Consider the following 21585-nt stretch of genomic DNA (forward strand, 5'->3'; position numbering starts at 1 on the left):
AACTGGTTACTTACCACAATTTTTAAAAACCTTGTAGCATACCACTCATATCACACAAAATGACCAAATTAACAATAACTTACTGGAAAACTTTTTAAAAGTATTTTACTGTAGTATTGGAAGTAAAGTACTGTAGAAATTGCTGAAATGTCTAACAGTGGACAAAGCAAAACAATTACGCACATAACCTGTCCTTCCTTAGCCAACAAAAGCATGCATTAAAATGTTGCATGTTTGGTTGGGGGGTACTTTTTATAGGCGTGTTCCAATGTTTTACTGTTTATTTCTAATGTAGTTTTTGTGACACAGTGGCGTGCACAGACATTTAAAGGGCACCCATTGTGCACCAGTGGGGGCCACATTCTCTCACACCTGTGTAAAGGATATCCTGGACAGCACAGCATCACTTTCTGTTACTGAGATGGACATCGTATACAGCGCTGAATATCATTCCCTCTCAGGCAGAGAGAGAAATATTAATAGATTCTTTTTGCATCATAAATATTATGGCTGAACAATTTTGAATAAATATCTAATTGTGATTTTTATGACAGAAATTGTGATATCAGAGGGAATGGTAATCTTTACATCACTATTCTCATTTACATAAAAAAAAAAAAACACATTTCAAATGATTACCGTGCGATATTTGTGCGAGATCTGTGAGAAACAAAGATCCTCTCTTCAGTCTGTAGGATACGATGTGTCCAGATCAAGACAATCATTCACCCAAATTCATATTTTGACACACAGTTTGGCTTGAACAAATATTGCACCTCCTGCGATTTGATAATTGCACTCGGCCATATTGTGATTTTGATAACATTTCCATTAAAGGTGCCATATGTAAGAATGTGGCCAAAAACTATACTACATTCAAATTCAAAATGCAGAGGTCTTTTTGCTTTCGTTTTCTGACGTAACTGGCAACCCGTGGTTGCTCGGCAGCTGAGACTCTACTGACTGCAATGATTGGTAGATGGCGGTAGGTGGCGCCACATGCCAAAACATGATTTCAAAACATAAACATGATTTGCAGTCTGCAAAATATTTTTTAAGGCAAATATTTTGGCTGTACTGTTGTTGTTGTGAGTTCAGTTTGTTATATGAACATTATTCCTGAGTCGCTGTGACATATTAGGAGGATTTTATGGCCAGTTGCTTTAGATTTATTACATAATGCACCTTTAATTGTTCAGCCCTAATAGGTATATTTTCTATATTGCAAACCATTTACCAAAATAAAAACGCTTTCATTTTGAAATTGTGCCAAATATCATCATAAATTTCAATGTCTTTTTCTCAAAACGTTGGATTTTTTTTTTAACTTGAGCACCCCCTACTGACCAAACTATACAGGCAGTTTGAGTTTGAGACCCCTGCTCTAAGGAAATCCTTTAGGGAAGTTCATGGCGACACCCTTTTCGATTGGGAGGGCAACCATAGGAAACAAGAGCATCTTACAAGACACTGCACCACTGTATTAACTAGAAAGACACTCCTTTAGAAACCTTTTAAAATATTAAATATACTTTTTAAAAATGTATATTTTGCTTTAGAGGCCACAAATGAAAGACCTAGCTAGTAGGCAACTTCCTCATGTTTTTACCAGAGGGTACTTCAGCGTCTTGTGACTCTAAAGGGCATTCTAGCACACAGTATTTTTGTCCATGAGGACAGGGTTTCTCAATGGGACCCAGCTTCACCTGATTCAAATAAGTGGATCATTACCAGGCTTTGGTCAGAGCTCGTCCAGTGTGTTGGAGCAGGGGCCAGGATTGAGAAACACTGCATTAGGGCATCACTGCTGCAACACAAGCTCCACGTTTAGGCTTTTTAAGGCAATAATACTCAAAAAAGTCTACATTTATCTCATTGTTTATTTTCATACATTTCCAGCACAGGTTGCTGGACATCAAGTACTATGCCATTTAAATTTTGTGTCACCTTTTTTCTTACTAAACTTAGTTTAAACAGCTTAATAGACTGAATTTTTATAAAAGAAATAGCCAAAAACACAACCAGCCTTCATCTTAATGAAGAAAACCCCTCACCAATATTTTATTCTCAGAATTAAATATAAAACCAGAATAAAGATTTTTTTTTTTTACCTTTTAGAGGTGGTGTGAATCACGTTGGGTTTGAGTGAAGACGCTGTGTGCATCACTGCCATCTGGAGGATTATTTCAGTCCTCATCGACAACGACACACTACTGTTACAACTGTAAAAGCATCACTGTGCTCTTATGAGGTAAAACGACATGAATAAGAACAAAAAAAAAAACACACAATAAAAAACACCTATTTTACATCTAGACAAACAACAGAAATGCTCAAACACTCACCTCACAGTTTCTCGAGGTAGAATGTTTTCATGCAAATCCCTCATCATCATCATCATCATCCTTCAATTGACCAGCTACTTAACCACACGACAGAGTACAAACCCCACACCAAACCAGACTAGTATATACAATATACAATCCCAGTGTGACATGCTGGTACATCTGAAACCTAAACTAAGACCTTTAAAAAACATAGCTACTTAAATCTTATTATCATTTCTTTTGGTTCAGTAAATGATGACGTGTATAAGGAACTGAGATCAGTTTCATACACTTCATAGATCCACAAATTTTAAAAAGCTTTAAAATTCAAGTATAAATAGTCAAAATAACTTTGGTTTGTCAGTGATGTAGCGTTCACTTAAAATGGAAGATTATGGGCTGCAACCCAAAGACTTTGCCATTGATAAAAGTCTTAATCTGTTGACGTTTCGTTTTGCCGTCTCTCTCTCTCTCTTGAGCTGTGCTCATACTACTGTATCCTGCTCCTCCTCATCGTCCTCCTCCTCCTGCCCCAGTGGCTGGTAGTGTTCGTTGCTCATTGGGGGGAAAGCAGTCATGGGACGCCGCTCGCCCTCTTCGGTGGGGGCTCGATGGTGGGAGTTTGAATCCAGCTGCTCGGTGGAATTGCACTTGGTGTACAGCTCACGGTGCATCTCCTGGCCGCCTCCCTCCTTAGAGCGAGCGCTACGGAGCCTGCGCTCTTTCAGGATAGAATGGATGTAGCCGACAGGTACAGGCAAGCTCGCAAAGACTATGAGCATGACAATCATAGCCAAGGCCCAGCCTGGATACTCCAGAGTCATCTCAGAACCCTGAGGAAATGAAGGGACAGAGCTCATCAGAGAGAGAGGGAACAAGGGAAGGCATAAATGGTAACAGAGATAATCTGGAGTTGTGGAGCCTCTGGAGTTGTGCTGAAGGGGCTAGAGAGAAGACCCGGGTTCACGACTCAGTTCGAACAAGGGCCTTTCTGCATGGAGTTTGCATGTTCTCCTTGGCTGTGTCTGTGGAGGTTTTCTCTGGGTTTTCCAGTTGGATAGCTCAATGGTATAGTCCACAGACCTTGGTGTGGAAGGCTGGGGTTCAAATCCCAGTCAGGGCAGGTCAGCTAATACCCAGTGTGGGTCATTAGGCAAGGCCCTTAATGCTACTTACCTTTCTCAGATGTGAGAATTGATCAATATAAGTTGCTTTGGATGAAAGCGTCAGCTAAATGACGTGTAATGATAATGGTTTCCTCCCACAGCGCAAAAACATGCATATTTGTGGATTAGGTAAAATTGGACACTCTAAATTGACCGTAATATGAGAGTGGATGGTTGTCTGTCTCTGTGATTACAACCAGGTTTTGTAGAAGCTCGGAGCAGATGAGCTCCAGAAGAAGCAGAAGAACACAACAGCGGACACTTAAAAAGCTAAAGAACATCAAGTGTAAATGAGAGTACAATGTCCTTAGGTCTGGGCAAAAAAAACATTATCAGAATTAAAAAAAAGTTTCCAATCAGTCGATATCAATATAGTTATCATGGTACATTTTAAGATTGATCAAGAATTAAAATGGTGAAGAAACCACTTAATTGTGACTTGAAAATAATAATAAAAAAACAGGCACAAAACAACAAAGTGGAACATTTGAATTTGAGGTAAAAGCTTTCAGAGAAATGATGTGTTGTCATAAACTTATATAGCTCATTATATGACATTTAATTCTTCAGTGCAGCCAAAGTACTCACTGTGCTTTGATCCCAGGCCGTGTATGTGGGCGATTTGAAGACCATACGCAGCAAACTGGCAGCCAGAAGCCCTATCATCGCCAGCAGACAGACATATTTCCAAAGATATTTGTACACCACTGGAGGGCGCCATTTGAGCATGACTTCAATATCATCCATGAAGCTGCAGTGGGGAAGTAAAAAAAAATATATATATTAGAAGCATCTTAGAGCATGAGAAATAAAGAGAATCAAACAGCACACATAATAGTAAAGGCAGTCAAATGCATTCTCTTCTTACCGATCAGTTCCATAAACCCATGACACACTTATAGTTTCAAAAATGACTACAATGATGAGCGGTAGAGTTGCAGAGTAGTCATCGAACATAGCCACAAAATAGTTGCCCGAGCGCTGTGTGAACAGCAGTCCTATCAAGAAGCCCAAAGCACAGCTGGAAACTGAAAAAAACAAATACGGGAGAAACTAGTTAAGGTAAGTACATCTCCTACAAGAAACATGCAGCTGCTTTTATTTTTGTTTTTATTTCTGATGTTAAAAGCTGCAGTGAATCATTTTTCTGTTCTGATGGTGTAACACTATTTCACCTGAAAACAGGCTCTGTCAAACAATACTATCAGACCTGACTGGAGGGGCTTTTGTGTGTATACATCGGCAGTGCAGGGGAGGGTGGGGGCAAGACACATTTATAATAATAATACTACATTTCATTTAAAAGTGCCTCACTCAAGGTCACTTTACAATAAAAATACACATGGATACAATGGACACAAACACTTATACAGTTAAAAACAGTTATTGTCGTTTAATTGTTGGAAATTTGAAGTGAACCAGGCTTTATTTCAGATATACAGGTGTTGAGGGAGGAAGGTGGCAGTGATGAGTTGGGTTTACTAGAAAGGTAGAGCTGGGTGTCATCCGCGAAACAATGAAATTGGATGTTGAACTTGCGGAGGATATTGTCAAGGGGAAGAAGGTAAAATGATAAAGAGAAGAGGCCTCAAGACAGAGCCCTGGGGCACACCAGAGGAAACGGGGGAGGGATTTGAGCGGGAGGTTTTAAGTTGTATGAACTGATGCGGCCTGGGAGATAAGAGTGGAACCAGTCGAGGGGGGTGTGAGTTATGCCAATGGAGGATAGTCTATGGCAGGGTTCTTCAATACTGGTCCTGAGGACCTACTGCCCTGCATGTTTTAAACGTTTCCTTGCTCCAACACACCTGGTTCAAATGTTAAGCTCTGCAGAAGCCTGATAATTTGAATTAGGTGTGTTGGAGCAAGGAAACCAACCGGGGGCCCACGGTTGGTGTAGGGGCCCACGGTTGGTGTAGTGGTTAGCACTCTTGCCTTTGCAGCAAGAAGACCCAAGTTACTGAGTTCGAGCCCCGTTTGGAACAACTTCGGAACAAGGGCCTTTCTGCAAGGAGTTTGCATGTTCTCCCCGTGTGTGCGTGGGTTTTCTCCGGGTTCTCCGGCTTCCTCCCACAGTCCAAAAACATGCGATATGGGGATTAGGTGAATTGGTCACTCTAAATTGACCGTAGGTGTGAGTGTGTGAGTGAATGGTTGTTTGTCTCTATATGTGGCCCTGCGATGGACTGGCGAACTGTCCAGGGTGTACCCCGCCTATCGCCCAATGTCTGCTGAGATAGGCACAGCACCCCCCGTGACCCTCTGGTGGAGGAAAAAGCGGTAGATAATGGATGGATGGAGCAAGGAAACGTCTAAAACATGCAGGGCAGTGGGTCCCTAGGACCAGGATTGAAGAACATTAGTCTATGGAGATCATCATCGTCATTGATATTTGCATACAGAATCAAGAGGGCACAATATTAACAGCCCAAGGCCTTTTCTAACTGCTTTTAATTGCTTTTATCTGACAGCTCATGATTTATTCAGAAACATAATAAAAATACTGCCAATGGGTAATTATGTTATTGTTCTGTATAAATACTACAAATACAGGATTCAAGTTTTATTTATTTATGTATAACAATAAACTTGAATTGCCAGTAATGAACAACAAAGAGGAACAAGTGTTAATTTGTGCATCATTACCAGTGAGTGCAGTTCTGTGGCGTCCCAGGAAGCTGAAGTTGTCCATAAGTGGTGTGAGGATTCCCTGCATGGTCCCAAACATGGTGCTGAGGCCCAGGTTGAGCAGCATTAGGAAAAACAGTGCGGACCAGAAGGGGCTGGCCGGGAAGAGGGCCATCACCTCAGTGAAGGCTATGAATGCCAGACCTGTCCCTTCAACACCCTGCACTCACACATACATGGACAGACAGAAGAGAGACAATGTGTCCAAAACTGTATGTTCCGATAGCATTTTTTCCCCTCCCGATACCGATTCTGATACTTGTGCTGTGGGTATCAGCTCAAGCTGAAACAATGAACCGATTACTAAACTAATCGTCAACTATTTTGATAATCAATTAATTGGTTTGAATTTTTTTTTTTTATCATTAAAACAAGATATCTGATTGTTTTAGCTTCCTAAAGGTCCCAAATTATACCCTATTTCTCCAAGTTAATCTAGTTCCCTGATAGAAAAAAATTCAAACGAAACTTAAGGGACAGGAAATGACATCAGCCACAGAGGCTACTGGGAGCTAACAGCAGTTAGCATTTGGAAAAGTGATCATTTGCAGGCTCTAGCAGGCACATTACCGTCATATATAACATGTTTCCACTGGACAGATAAATCCTCTGAGGCTGGAAGTTTGTGTAGAACTCTGCGCTACACTGTGGAGCCAAGAATTTTTCACAGACACTCGCGCATGTTTAAAGAAACACAATGTCTACCTTAGTCAACAGCATTTGCACTTTCAAACTTTACTTATTTATTTTGCTTTTGACCTTAATTAAATCCAATGAGCATTTCGAGTATGAATATTTTGACTTCATGATTGATGGATTTGCATTTTCTGTTGCCCGATCATGTGTTCTTGTAGCCCATACCATGAAGAATGTATATACAGTATAAAACAATACCTCTATCTTTAAGAACATTGATTTGTTTTTTTTTGGTCATAAAATAAACAGTGTGATATATATGATGAATTTCAGTGCCTCTTTGTCTGTTTCCTTTGTCTCTCCTTTCACTCCTCTGTCACAGCGTGCTTCCATCTCGCCTGGGGAAATACTAGATACGGTGTCACGTGTTTTCATGCTCATGTCTGCTGGAGATTTTATTGCATCTCCCGGGTTCCTGGGAAACTCAGCAGGTCGCCTAAAGCACCGTTTTATTTATTTAAGTAATCCTGTGTCAACGCCTAAGGTCTTTCCATTAATGTAAATCCACACAAGACACGGGTTTAATTTAGTTTGAATCTTCACACACCCTTACAGGAGTTTGACAGACTGTTTGTGTTTGCTCTCCACTGCAACAAAGACACTGTGACGGTGATTAATGTCCCTGACCTTATTCATCTCCTCCTCCAGGCTGCAGTCAGTGATGTTGGAGCTCACCGCGGAGCTGTAGTGACTGTACCAATCTCTGTAGTCGGGTAAAGACACAGAATCCGGATCTGTTATGTTGAACGAAGGCCACCAGGGCTGGTCAGTTCCATGTGATGCCACGGAGCTCAGCAGACCAAGATTTCTGAAAGAGAATACAATGTGAAATGGTACATTTATATGAAGTATATATAGTACATTTTGTAATATGTATATGCATGTCAGACCACAATGTGACTGACATTAGTAAACAAGACGGGAAACACGCTATAGTATGGTAGTCAACTGTCAACAACATCAACGTGCATTAACGTTGACACGTTTCCATGACGACTGACCGGAAAAAGACGGATTGTTAAAATCCCTAAAGTAACTAAATTTTAAAAACAGGCACACATACACAGTTAAGCTAGTTATTTGTAGCGCTGCTCTTTTCGTTATATTTACAATATACAGACCGCTGTAGTTCGACTGTAGGCGCGCTAACCAGCGCTAAAAGGAGCCAATGGAGCTAACGGAGCTGACGGGTAAACAGTGCCTGGACTCTGGTGTCGTGGCACGTAAACATGACATCCCACGCATCTTTTTCCGGTCAGTCGTCATGGAAACGCATCATGCGTTAACCTAGTGCCCACCACTAGTATGGACACAAATATTCAGCATAGAAATAAACAAAATACTGTTAAAATTTGACACGTCTGAACTTCCATACACTCTCTTTTTCTTGTCTTAACTATCATTATATCATTTGTTGAGCGGATTTACTCAAGTAAGAGTGTAAAAAAAAAAAAAAAAGTCAACATGAAAATGAACTTGTAAAATTTGAAAATAAAGGTTTACATGTTAAATGTGTTAAAGGTGGTTTCCACAGCAGACATTTTAGCAGATGTATGTCAGATGTATTTCAGAGCAAGGTCATGGATTTACAAGTTGGTAATGATGAATCGAGAGAACACACACACACACACACACACACACACACAAATTCTTGTACTTACTGCATACTGAGGACCAGCATTTCCACTTTATAAATCAACACAATTACAAATATCTACATCTACAAAGAACTACTGGTTGCAGTACCATAACATGTCTGCAGGTGGAGCCACAGAGCAAAAAGGGCTGGAAAAGTTTTTCGATTTTTAAAAAAAGAAAAATTTAATTTTTGGTCCAAAATTTTACAAAAATGTCATACTATACTATGTTGTCCAAAATTTGAAAAAATGTTTTGACCCAAAATCAAAAAAAAAATTTGACCCAAAATTAGAAAAAAAAATTTGACCCAAAATTTGAAAATAAAAGTGACCCAAAATTTTTGGCCAAAAATTTGACAAAAACACACACACACACACACACACACACACACACACACACACACACACACACACACACACACACACACACACACACACACACACACACACACACACACACACACACACACACACACACACACACACACACACACACACACACACACACACACACACACAGAGACATACTTAGCCACGCAGCGCAGTGCAATGTTCTTGGCACGGAAGCCCAGCACAACAAAAACCACCAGCGAGGCCAACACAGACGTCATGAAGTTAATGCCAGAGACCATCAGTGCATCCCTGTGGCAGTTGTTGTGGAAAGGATTATAGGAGGAATATGCGATAACGGAGCCATAGCCCAGGCCGAGGGCAAAGAAGACTTGTGTGGCAGCCTGTCGCCACACCTGCACATTCCCCCAGATTTCCAGCTGAAAGATGACAACACAATGAAGTCTGTTATGACAATTACAAAGATATTGGTTAAAAAAAGAAGAGAAACAAAGAAAAGGTTGGCTTACTTTAGGATAAATCATATAGGTGATTCCTTCAACTGCACCGTCCAACATCAACCCTCTAACGAGGAAAATAAAGAGCACCACATAGGGGAAGACTGTGGAAAAGTACATCACCTAGAGGATTAGGGAAAGACAAGTGGATTATTTATGTGGCACAACATTTAAAGGATTTATTGACATAGATTGAATATAATACCCATAATATGCATGAGTGTGTGAGTGTGTAATTGCTTTTAAATAAAAATGTATTGTTTTTGTGGACACGAAATAAGTTTCTTATATTAACTTAAAACTGCAGTGCATAACATTTAAATATTAACCAATGCCCTCCATTTCAAACCATTCATTTCAAACTCATTAAGACTATCAGCTCTACATGTGGTTTCTCTGTATATCTGCGTTTAGATCTCATGTTGTTGCGACAGACCCAAGTGACATTTGTTTTACAGTAGTTTCCTGACGCAGTTGAGAAAAGGACGTGTGAGTTAAATCTCCATTCTCACATTTCATGTCACTAATTATCTGTTATTCTTACAAGGGTTAGATTAACATTTTAGGAAATGGTGGAGAAGAGCTACCTTCGCAGAAGACTTGATGCCCTTGATCATTGCCAATGACACAATTGCCCAAGCCGCCAATAAACAGCCGGTCATGATGAAGTTCAACTCCCAGGATTCTTCGATGGAGTTGGTGATGTTAAGAGCTTTGCGAAACCAGAAATACGACGTGGCAGAGCTGCTCGCGCATTCTTTCACTGCAAATTGAGGACAGAAAAAAAACAACTTGTTTTGATTTACCTTAATTGGCTGGGATATGCACAGTATGACTTCTGGTTTCGTTTAACTCCCTCCTTTATGCGTACCTGTGTCGTTAGTGGCTGCATCAACTGGGCAGTGCTCCCAAGGTAGAGGATACTGAAAAGAGTTCCCCATGTAGAACAGGCTCCACGCAATGATAACGTTGTAGTAAAGGGCCACGTAAAAACAGACCTGGAGGAGAAAAAGGGGTTTGATCTATGATTATCAAAGTAGTTATTAAGCAAGCAATTGAAATACACAACAGGAAACTACATGTGCCGATTTAAAATAGTCCTTCATTAGTCCTGCAGCTGGGAAATTTACCTTAATGTGAAATTAACTTAAGTGAAAGGGGAAAAGTCAGCGGCATCTCAAACTTTATTATGTGCAAAAAAAAATGTCTGTGTTCTTCTGGTCTCTGCTTGTACACTCTTTGAAATAAAAGTGCTAAGTAGAACTATATCAGGTTCTTCTGCTTGTCCTCATAGGAGAACCCTTTTAGGCTCCAGGTAGAACCTTTTTATAAAGGTTCCACATGGAACCATTTGGAGGGTTCCATCAAGAACCCTTTTAAAGCCCTTTATTCTGGAAAGGGGTTTTAAATAGTTCTCTGTATCAAAATGGTTCTTACTGGAACCATTAATGTTACCAAGAACCCTTGGAAAAACTGTTTCTTTGGGAAAGGGTTTTTCAGAAGCAAATGGTTCCAGGCAGAACCTCAGCCCTTGTAGAAGGACCCTTTTGGAACCCTTATTTCTAAGAGTGCATAGAAAAAGGTTATGATATGGACAGAGCCATTCCTCTGATGGTAACATATTAAAAACAATGTCTGCTGCCTCCATAAAACAGCCACTATAGCACAACAGCTTAGCCAAGGGTACCATGAACTATACATAGAAATAAAAAAATGCAAAAAAAAACAAGAAGAAAAGTCCTCACACCATGCAGCTGGAGTAGCCAATCCCTGCCAGTTTGGGGGAGATGTGCTTCCACACACCGATGCTGCCCTGTCGAATGCTCTGCCCAGCTGCCAGCTCCATAAAGAAGAGAGGAACCCCCACGATCACGAGGAGAAACACATACAGCAACATGAAAGACCCTGGAGGGAAGACAGGTGGAAAAAGAAACATGGGTGTATACTTCAGCGAGTTATCCGATATATTCACTTGGTACATCTCACATAATCATCTTCACATTCATGTGTCTGAAAATGCCCCTAAAACACAACACACAACGTTGATACTCGTGTCCAGTATCGAGTCCATACAGTATGTAATACACCGCACTCACCTCCTCCATTTTTGTGGCACAGGTACGGGAACCTCCATACGTTTCCCAAGCCCACGCTGAAGCCCACCTGGGCCAACACGTACTGGACTTTGGACCCCCACACAGGCCGGTCTCCATCATTTCTCTCTGCTTCACCTGGATCATTCGTTAGCTGAACTTCAGACTGAGCCTCACCCAGCCAGGCTCTGTCCTCGCCATTTTCGAGGGGAGGCTTTTCCTGTAAAGTCAGATATACAGTAACATCCAAGAAGAAGAACTTCGACTTTTGATGCATTTTGACGAGCTGCAAAAGCTTTGTAGGAGAATATTCTTTGGACGTGAATGAGACAAAACTGGAGCATTTTAGCATTGGCGATAATGGACTGAAAAATGAAGCTCTCACAGGAAAGAACACTGTGCCTACTGTGAACCACGGTGGGATCTTGATTATGTTTTGTTTGGGGTGCCTTGAGTCAGTGCAAGGCACATCTAAGCATCCTGGGGTCCGTTTCACAAAGCAGGTTTAGTGAAAACTCCGAGTCTGTTAACCCTGAAATGAGGGAAACTGAGTTTTCCGTTTCACAAAGGGAGGTAAGTCAAACCAGAGAAAGAGGAGTAACTCCAGCCTGTTTCACAGAGAGAGGTAACTTAAGCTCTCAGTTACCATGGTAACATGCTCTTTGAAACTAACCTGGTCGGGAGCAGGTTTTTCTCCGCAAACCTTGAGTTTCTCTCTGTCTCCGCCCTCTTTCAGACACACACGGTATTTGATTTCCTCATTCATTCAGTCAGCAGAGTTTTAGCGTAGTATAGTTCTGCGTCTGTTCTGCGTCTACATTAGAAGTTATATTAGGTGGAGACTATTTTCACAACCACGTCACTTTTGACAGTGATCCTGTGGATGAAGGTGCAGCATTACTGCGCATTCATCAGGAGATGATTATCAGACCTCATAGATGTTCTTACATGTCCACACTTTTCTTTTTGAGCGGAACTGTTTCACGTCACAGTTCATCATTTACATTCACAACATAATCCGGTCATACATTTCAACATTAACAACCAGAGTCACGCTCTCACATCTCAGCAGAAAGGGTGTGTCGCGCTGCGGTTTTTTAAATTATTTTTTTTACTTCCAAATTTACAAATTTACATTTTTTTCTTTTATACAACCTCATAGATGCAGATCACTTGAACGTGATATACATAATGAGAAGTCATTTATGTGTGAAAACATCATAATGTTGGTGATAAAACAACTGTACAGTCAAACAGCCACTTCATATTTACTTTATGTAAAACATGATCAAAATGAGGTTAATCCCATGAGATTATACCGAGGTCTTACCTGTTTGAACAATGTTTTTATGTTTCATCTTAAACTGCTGCCAACTGCGCTTCTCCCCTGCAGGATTACACCTAAATAAATAAATTAATAATCTACACCTCAAGCAGTTTCCCGCTGTAATATTATTGTGATTGTGCAAAGGACGACATTTAAACTTCCTCATCAGCAGCAGTGTTCTCAGACGCCGTCTCCCTCTCTTTTGCTGCTGTTACACTTCCTTCTAAAACTCACGCATTAATATTTTCAACTCCAGTGTAATGAAGAACGTCACCCTCCGCTTCCCCGCTCGTTGAAACAGGGCTCCATTCATGCTGTCTTTTTATACTTGTGGTGCACGCGCTTAACTCGAGGTGAAACCACTCCGAGTTGAACAAACTAACTCAAATCAGCTGTTCTGAAACCGAAAACTCAGAGTTTCCTATCTCAGAGTAGATCAACTCAGAGTTCAGGGTTAGACTCAGAGTTTGTTGAACCTGCTTTGTGAAACGGACCCCTGGAGTAAAAATACTTCCCCAGTGTAATAGAGATCAGTCTCAGTTCTCAGTTCATCCTCCAACAGGATGCTGACCTAAAACACGTAGCTAAAAGGACCGTCGAACACTGGACTATTCTGACATGATCTTCTATGAGTCCTGATCTCAATCCTATTGAACATCTATAGAAAAGTAGTACAAGTTGAAATGTGTAAAGGCACATTATTTCACACACACACCTGCAAAAAAACAACCAACAACAAGCCTGTGTGTAAGACAAAGACAAATGAAAACAAGGAAACACAGCGTGCGTTTGTGAATGTCCACAGTAGGCTGTAACAATATTTAGAGTCTATGGTGTCTGGGGAGACTGAATAAAGACCGCCGACTGTCTGAAAGAGGGAACAGGAAGAGGGCCAGTCTTAGTGTGTTTTTGCTGTTTTTGAGTCACATGTTTGCTAAACCCGGGCCTCAGACCCACTATATGAAAACAACAAGGAGAATATGCTCAGGGTGACAGGAAGTGAGATCATGTCTGTACACAGTGGTTTGTTAAAACAAACAAAACAGGGGCTTTTATTCTGAAAATAAGGCTTTTAATGTAATGGTGTTTGTCTTGCTGGCCCAGTCGTCATTTTGTCAAAAACAGAGGCATTCAGTGGAATCCCTGGGTTAAACATGCAGTGTGAGTAAATTTATTTACAAGATACAACAATGTGTTTATTGTGTTCATTCAAAATTCCATGTTTAAAGCCACTTTTTTGATGGGTTGTTGAATTAGTTTTTTTCAAGTTTGAAATCACTTGAAAACACAAAAACCTGTTTCTTTTTAGAATAGAATAGAATAGAATAGAATGCCTTTATTGTCATTATACAAGTTGTACAACGTTGTGTCAAACCTTTTTTCAAGGTTTGACAGTTGAATCTAAAGTCTGTGATTAAACCTGAAAAGTTTTCATTTAAACCAATTAACATTAAAACCAGTATTTTTTTAATTTTTAATTTTACTGTTGATTTGACTTTTTTTTTTTTAAGACATTTATGTTTGTACGTTTACATTATAAGAGGAAGCTTTAAATGGCAAGGTAGAACAACAACTGTGAGTGGAGGAGTCTTACAATGACAAATCTTACAAATTTGAAAATACATAGAAAAATACAGATTATATTCTGCCTTTTATTATTAAATATGACACCAACTCAAATGCAAAAAAATAAAATTAGACGAGCAGACTACACCCCTCATACTATGACGAATGGGCCACATCCAAAAGGACTTTGCATGAGCCAAACTGGCTTTAGAACATGACTCAGACATGTGCCTGTTATCAGCGGGTGAGAATGGAAAATTACAACAGGCGCATGACCCAGAGAAGCATGTGGCTGCACAGGACACATGGCCAGATGGAAACATGTAAGCAGAGTCACACGCACATGCACACGCACACGGACAGGTGCACATACACACGAAAGCGACAGAAATATGCATGCATGCACAAATAGAGAGGAAGGAGCAGCAGCCACTGGACAGAACTGAGAGGGGTGAGAGGGGCAGTGCACTGGGAGGTGTTAGGTTAGCATTGGTTCACACTGTGGGTGGTACTGGAGCACATGGTAAGCCATGCAGAGTTGTTAACAAGGAGAGAGACTATTAAAATGTTTTAACAGGCACTACTGTCATACTGTCATACGGTCATGTACAAAAAAAAAACTGGTGAAGAGAGGGAATCTTCCTTTTTGGCAGTATGAAGTTAATTCACTTAAAAAGGTCCAGTGTGTCACGTCTCCTACACTCACATACCAGAAAGGATTGGCGTCGTCCTTCTCTGGCTAGTTTGTCCAAGAAAAAAAAACATGGTGGTTTAAGAAGGTGGCCTTCATAAAGCAATGTACCTGTCTAAAGACTTATTCTAAACCTTTAAATCACTTTAAAGCAATTGGACACATGCAAACATACTTATGTGTAGCACATTACATTTGTGCCAAAACACTGTGAATGTTACACTCTAGACCTTCAAATCAATTTTGGTTCCACAGAGAATATCAAAAATGTAGTGTTTCAAAGTGCCTTACACTAGATCGTGTGATGTTAAGTTACTATTTAAGCATTCATTCATTCATTCATTTATTAATTCATTCATTCTCTACAACTTATCCTTAGAGGGTCGTGGGGGGAACTGGAGTCAATCCCAGCTGATGTTGAGCAATAGTCATGGGACACCAGCCGATCACGATGCCAACACTAAGGGAGGGCTGGAACGATACCACCAATATCGATATCACAAACTCGAGTATCTACCGATACCGACTAGTCATTACTTAGTCACTTTAGACCATTTATGACAAGTTTGTGCCCGAGTCATTTCAAAGACATGAATTCATTCTCCAGCTGTGTAACAAATATTGTTCTCCCAAAAAGAAGAAATAAACAGCCCTAAAATGACTTTTATTTAAAAATGTTTTACAGTCTCTGTATAGTGAATCATGCTTTAACATTTTTTTCTGCTCGATCCAGTGAGTTTGACCAGTATCGGTATTACTATCCCTACATTAAGGGACAAAAATACCTTAGTTTCAACAAACACTAACCCCTAAACAGTTCCGAAGAATCATCCTATTTTTGGCCGTGTAGGAGGATTCCAGGGTACCAAGGGGAAAATGCACATACACCCATGGGAAGAACACACAAACTCCACATGTCAAAGTTCCAGTCGCACCAACGGTCAAACCCTGGAGTCTTCTTGCTGTGAGGCCCCAGTATATAGTAACCACCACACCATATGGATTCCTTAAGCACATTAGCCAAACATGTGCTTCTCAAACACAAAGTCTTCCCTTTTCTTCTCTCATTTTGTAAAAATCAACCACTGTAAAAACAGATTTTTTTTTGTCATGATGTCCACATTGATGCTGAAAATAACCCCACAGGAAGCCTGCATATGTCTTCTTATTGTATGGCAAAGAAAAAAAAAAGAACACTTTGATGACATAAACCATTATTGTTCAAAACTATAGGAGGCCAATCACACGCTGCTGCAGTATACTTTGTTCTTCATCTCTACAGTTTGTACCTATTGTTTTCTCATGATATTTGTTGTTATATATACTGTGCCTGTGTTCTTTGTATTGTGTTGCCTTCATGCTGAAAGGTGACCTTGAGTGTTGTTAAAGGTGCCTATAAATAAATGTAATTATTGTCATTAAAATGCTCCTCAACTAGGGCTGAACGATATATCGCATTTGCGATAATATCGCGATAGGATCAAGTGCAATTTTCTAACCGCAAAGGCTGCGATTATACGCTGTTCACGTGACATGCGCGTGTAAAACATGTGATATAAATATAATGAACGAGATCGTCTAACCACAGACGCTGCACTCTGGTCACATGCAGGCTCCCTGCGCGCTCACATGCGCGCGTTGCGGAGGACGAGTCACGGCCCGTTTTTGTGAATGGAATAGGTGAGGGCGGGTCGGTAAGGTGACTATGGAGCTTCGGCCGCTGTCCGAACAGCTGTTCAGTGACTGTGCGTGTCCAAGCGTGTGTGTGTGTGCGCGTGTGTAGTGCGAACGAGCTTGCGCTAATGTTAAGAACGGGGGTGGACACAATAATAAGCCGTCTACACGATTGAAGACGGCATCTCACCCAGTCAAGATCCTGCACTCTGGTGCACAACAAGCACAGGTTCAAAAACCTGAGTCGTCTGGAGACACACCTGTGAGACACACCTGTGCCAGCGGAGAGTTTCTCTCTGCTCCGCTTTTTTTTTGACCCTCATTTTTATTATCGCTGTTTTGATGTTCAATAATGGACCGTTTTTGAGCCTAAAACGAAGGGGTACACTGTAGAATAGTTAGTTTCCACCCCCGCATTGCTGCGGTTGCTGCTGCTGTTAAAAAAAAAAAAAAAAATGTCTGAAATTCCCATCCCTAGTTAAGCCATATGAACGCACTTCAAAACGGGTTGTGTATATTTTATTTATTTATTATTAGTAGTATTATTATATTTAATGACTGTCTAGCAGTTCACAGATGTAAAAAAACTGAGTGTGGTAAAGCCACATATTTTTATAAATATGTGTGCATATATATATATATATATATATATATATATATATACATATAGTATTGGCCATACTTATGATGTATTGCTTGTCTTTGTTTAATAATACAGAAGATTAAGACCTTTAAAAAATAATCGCATCGCAATCGCAATATTGGCACGAAAAATCGCAATTAGATTATTTTCCATAATCGTTCAGCCCTATCCTCAACTGTCACCATTGCAATGCTTTATATTTTGACATCTTAAAAGAAGTGGGAAAAACGCTTCAGTCCTAGATTCACATAGTCTTTTTTTTAAACATTAATGCCTATAATACATTTATTCTTTCAAAAATGGACTTTTCCATTTCCTTGTCTTTTCTATTTTTTTATTTGGACAGCATAAACCAATCATTATCCCAAACCTTAACCATAAACTAAACTTAAACAGTTACTCTGAAGCCTCATTATGACGGTTTTGGTTCCCATGAGGCCAGTGTTTAAGCCAGATGTAACAAATACAACTGAGGGTTAAAGTAAGAAAGTGGCCAACAACAGTTACTACACTCAAACTCAAAATACCGAGGTCTTTTAGGTTCTGTCTTCTCCACCATTGTAGCTCAGACGTAACTGGCAACCCGTGGTTGTTCGGCAGCTGAGACTCTACTGACTGCAATGATTGGTAGACGGCGGTAGGTGGCGCCACATGCCAAAACATGATTTCGGTACAAAAAATTTTTTTTAATGCGAATATTTTGTCTGTACTGTTGTTGTTGGTGAGTTCAGTTTGTTATATGAACATTATTCCTGAGTCTCTGTGACATATTAGGAGGATTTTATGGCCAGTTGGTTTAGAGTCATTACGTAATGCCCCTTTAATGTCTTTAAAAGCATGTCGCTGTTTGACACACAAGCCTCTACAAACATTCATAAGAAAGTCCCTTTCATTTTACATGTGGACATGTTTGAAAAGGAGGCCATGTGTTTTTTTTCTTTTGATGATCCTTTTTCATAAATGTACTTTTGGCAATCTGCCCAGTCCAGGCCCTCTCCTCCGTACCACTCCCATCTTCACTCAAGAGTAACATAAACAATCGCACTCATTGGGCCATTGAGCTACTTTTTCCAACTTTCGCTCAAGCAAGCCGCTGTGGGCTGAAGATCAGGCTGCAGAACTTGCATGACACGTACATGAAACTCGTGCCGTAATGTCTCTCTTATGTTGAGATCGCATAAATGTGAAACCAATAGGTCTGACCACAACATAAACTACTGTATGTGAATTACAAAAGACAGGAAATAAATCACAGCCATTGTTCCAAAAAAGCTGCTACAACATATAATTAGCTAGTTTTTGTTGGACTGAAGTTGATGTCAGCATGCAGGACCAAGACCTAACGCGACCATAAGTTACCAAACACACAACCAACCCCCAGAGTGTTACATAACATGAGTAGCTGTCAGTCACACTAATTTAGCTGATGCCTATAGGATGTGAAGGATTAAATACCACTGCACACAGGTTGTGTTATTAAGCAATAAAAACAAGTTTGTGGATTATTCATCATAGTTTGGGAAACATTAGTGCTGGCTCTCCATCAACTGTAGGAAAAATATGGACATTTCTACAGACATTTTTTTTAACCAAAGTGAAAGCCATTCACAATTGTGATGTATTGGTATCAATAATGTTGTAAAAATCTGCTTTAAACCCTTAAAATGTCCCTAAAACACACTCATAAACTCATACACAGAACCCTTATTTGGTGTGTAGTTTCAGAAATTTACATTAATCTGCTTGTTTCACGGGAAACACATGATTAATATTCCAGAAAATCACATTACTAATGTTACACAAACAAAAACATGTGAAAATAAAATATCACCACATATCAAAGCATTTTTTCATGAAAAATAAGAAATCTTAAAAGGTGCCATATGTAAGAATGTGGCCAAAAACAGTTACTACATTCAAGTTCAAAATACCACGGTCTTTTAGGTTTCGTTTTCTGACGTAACTGGCAACCCGTGGTTGCTCGGCAGCAGAGACTCTAATGATTGCAATGATTGGTAGACGGCGGTAGGTGGCGCCACATGCCAAAACATAAACATGATTTGCAGTCTGCAAAATATTTTTTTTAATGCAAATATTTTGGCTGTACTGTTGTTGTTGGTGAGTTCAGTTTGTTATTCCTGAGTCTCTGTGACATATTAGGAGGATTTAATGGCTAGTTGCTTTAGATTTATTACATAATGCACCTTTAAACAAGATGATAATACACAATAAGGGTTCTGGGATGACGATGCAGGCTCCCCCTTGTGACACTTGAAAATCAAATACTGGGATGTGCGAAGGCACACAAGCAGAAACACTAATGATTTCCCTCATTCAGGGTTATTCCAATATTGAAAATTATTGTGAGTGGATTTTATCACAATAAACAACGTATAATTGTCACATTTGAACTCTACATCCTGTTTAATTTAGAAAAAAAAGGAAAATACAGATTATTGGATTTTTGTCACTGTTACTCTATCCTTTCCACTAAAGTATATGAAAACAAAATAACTCAGTTTCATACTCCTGTACTGAGCACAGCATATCTACAGCATGTTATGTTGCATCTCCATAGATGGATAAAAAGGATAATACATTAAAATGTAGTACATTTTTTTAACTTATTATGAAGAGGATGCACAGTTTGTACAATGACACGAGGCTATGACAGTGACATGACAACACATATGTTCAGCTACAGATATGTGGTGATGTACATCTGTGTCTGAACATAAGGAAGTTAGTGTAAAACATAACTAGCGTACTATGATGGATGGCTTTGGCACCTTGCCCTCAAAACTCATTCCATCATCCAACGTCAGGAATCTGTGAGTGACCTTTGACAGCCATCTGAGGTTTGATAAACATATAAGCAACGTTGTCAGCACTAGTTTTTTCCAGTTGCGTCTGCTGGCCAACGTTAAAACGTTCTTAAGCAGTCACGACCTTGAGAAAGCCATACATGCACTAATCAGTTCCAGATTAGACTACTGCAATGCACTGTATGTTGGCATTTCCCAGACTTCTCTCAGTCGCCTTCAACTTGTTCAAAACGCTGCTGCCCGTCTTTTAACCCACACTAATAAAAGAGAGAACATCACCCCTGTTCTTCACTCTCTCCACTGGCTTCCAGTCTCTTTTAGAATCGATTTTAAACATTTAATGTTTGCCTTTAAAGCTCTTCATGATCTTGCCCCATCTTATTTATCTGAGCTTTTAACTGTTCGTGATCCGGGGTAGAGCTCTGTGGTCAAATAACCAAATGTTGCTGGAAGTGCCCAGGTCAAAATATAAACACTGGGGTGATCGAGCCTTTGCTGTTGCTGCTCCCAGGCTCTGGAATAAACTCTCTGTTGAGATGCGTCTCATCTCTGACCTGGGCCTCTTCAAATCAAGGATAAAAACCTATTTATTTAGGATGGCTTTTAATACCGAGTAGTATGGTGACACTTTTTATCTTCTTATCTTTTATCTGATTCTATCTTATTTTATTTTGCACTATTTTATTATTTTTTAACTGTTTTTAATTACTTTTATTTGTTTCCTCTTTATGTATTTAATTGTTGTAAAGCACTTTGGATGGTTGTAAAGGGCTGTATAAATAAAGTACATCTACATTTACATTTAGTAGCAGAGTGACACTCTGCTAGATAACGGTTAGTGTGATACAACAGTTTGAGTGCACAACATCACAGTGAGCGACCACAACAAAGGAAACAAGTGTTAAATGTGAGTGCCGGTGAATGGAGACACATGTATGTGTGTGTTGTTGTGAACATACCATGCTGACAGCGCGGTCCAACACAGGAGTAGAGTTTCCAGCAGCTCTGGTGGTGTTGGTTCTCTCTTTTTTTCTTGAACAAACCCGTCTTTGTCTTTTTTTGGTATTATTCAGGTTAAAGAAACAGTCTTGTAACGAGAGACAAGTCTCGTCGGGACGGGAATTTAGTTTGGGTCAAAAAGTCGTGGCCACGTTTTTCTTGTACTGGGACAAACTCACGCCGTCGTCGTCGCCAATTTAAGGAGCGAAGAAGTTGCAGAAGAACTGCCCTCCCCTTACACACACATACACGCGCGCACGCACGTGCACGTACACTCACATGCACGCACACGCACACACCCCCTTTTAAGGTCCATTAACCCCCAGTCATTCATTCTTGGACAGTTAACAAAGTCAAGAGCAAAAAAAAAAAAAAAAAGTGTTAAACTTAGTTCTAGTTACTATT

The 21585-nt window shown here is 40.0% G+C and overlaps 1 protein-coding gene across 1 annotated transcript; it reads right to left on the reverse strand.

Annotated features, from left to right (window-relative positions):
• Positions 1 to 1932: 1932 nt before the first annotated feature.
• On the reverse strand, positions 1933 to 21353 carry slc6a16a (solute carrier family 6 member 16a). Its single transcript, XM_083896420.1, has 12 exons — positions 21141 to 21353; positions 11459 to 11675; positions 11110 to 11267; positions 10234 to 10360; positions 9950 to 10125; positions 9375 to 9485; positions 9043 to 9284; positions 7505 to 7685; positions 6140 to 6341; positions 4362 to 4521; positions 4082 to 4244; positions 1933 to 3160 (listed from the first exon to the last, which is right to left on the reverse strand). The coding sequence occupies exons 1-12, from the start codon at positions 21141 to 21143 to the stop codon at positions 2813 to 2815; spliced, it is 2088 nt and encodes a 695-aa protein (XP_083752546.1). The 5' UTR covers positions 21144 to 21353; the 3' UTR covers positions 1933 to 2812.
• Between the last annotated feature and the right edge of the window lie 232 nt (positions 21354 to 21585).

This window comes from Microchirus variegatus (assembly GCF_963457635.1).
Source record: "Microchirus variegatus genome assembly, chromosome: 10".
In the NCBI taxonomy this organism is placed as follows: Eukaryota; Metazoa; Chordata; class Actinopteri; order Pleuronectiformes; family Soleidae; genus Microchirus; species Microchirus variegatus.

Excerpts from the sequence above, each read along its gene's own strand:
- slc6a16a (XM_083896420.1), bottom strand. Across the intron at positions 7,686-9,042 it reads GCACTGCGCTGCGTGGCTAA|AAATCTTGGTCTGCTGAGCT; the intron begins GTATGTCTCTGT and ends ATTCTCTTTCAG. Across the intron at positions 3,161-4,081 it reads CGGCCTGGGATCAAAGCACA|GGTTCTGAGATGACTCTGGA; the intron begins GTGAGTACTTTG and ends TCATTTCCTCAG.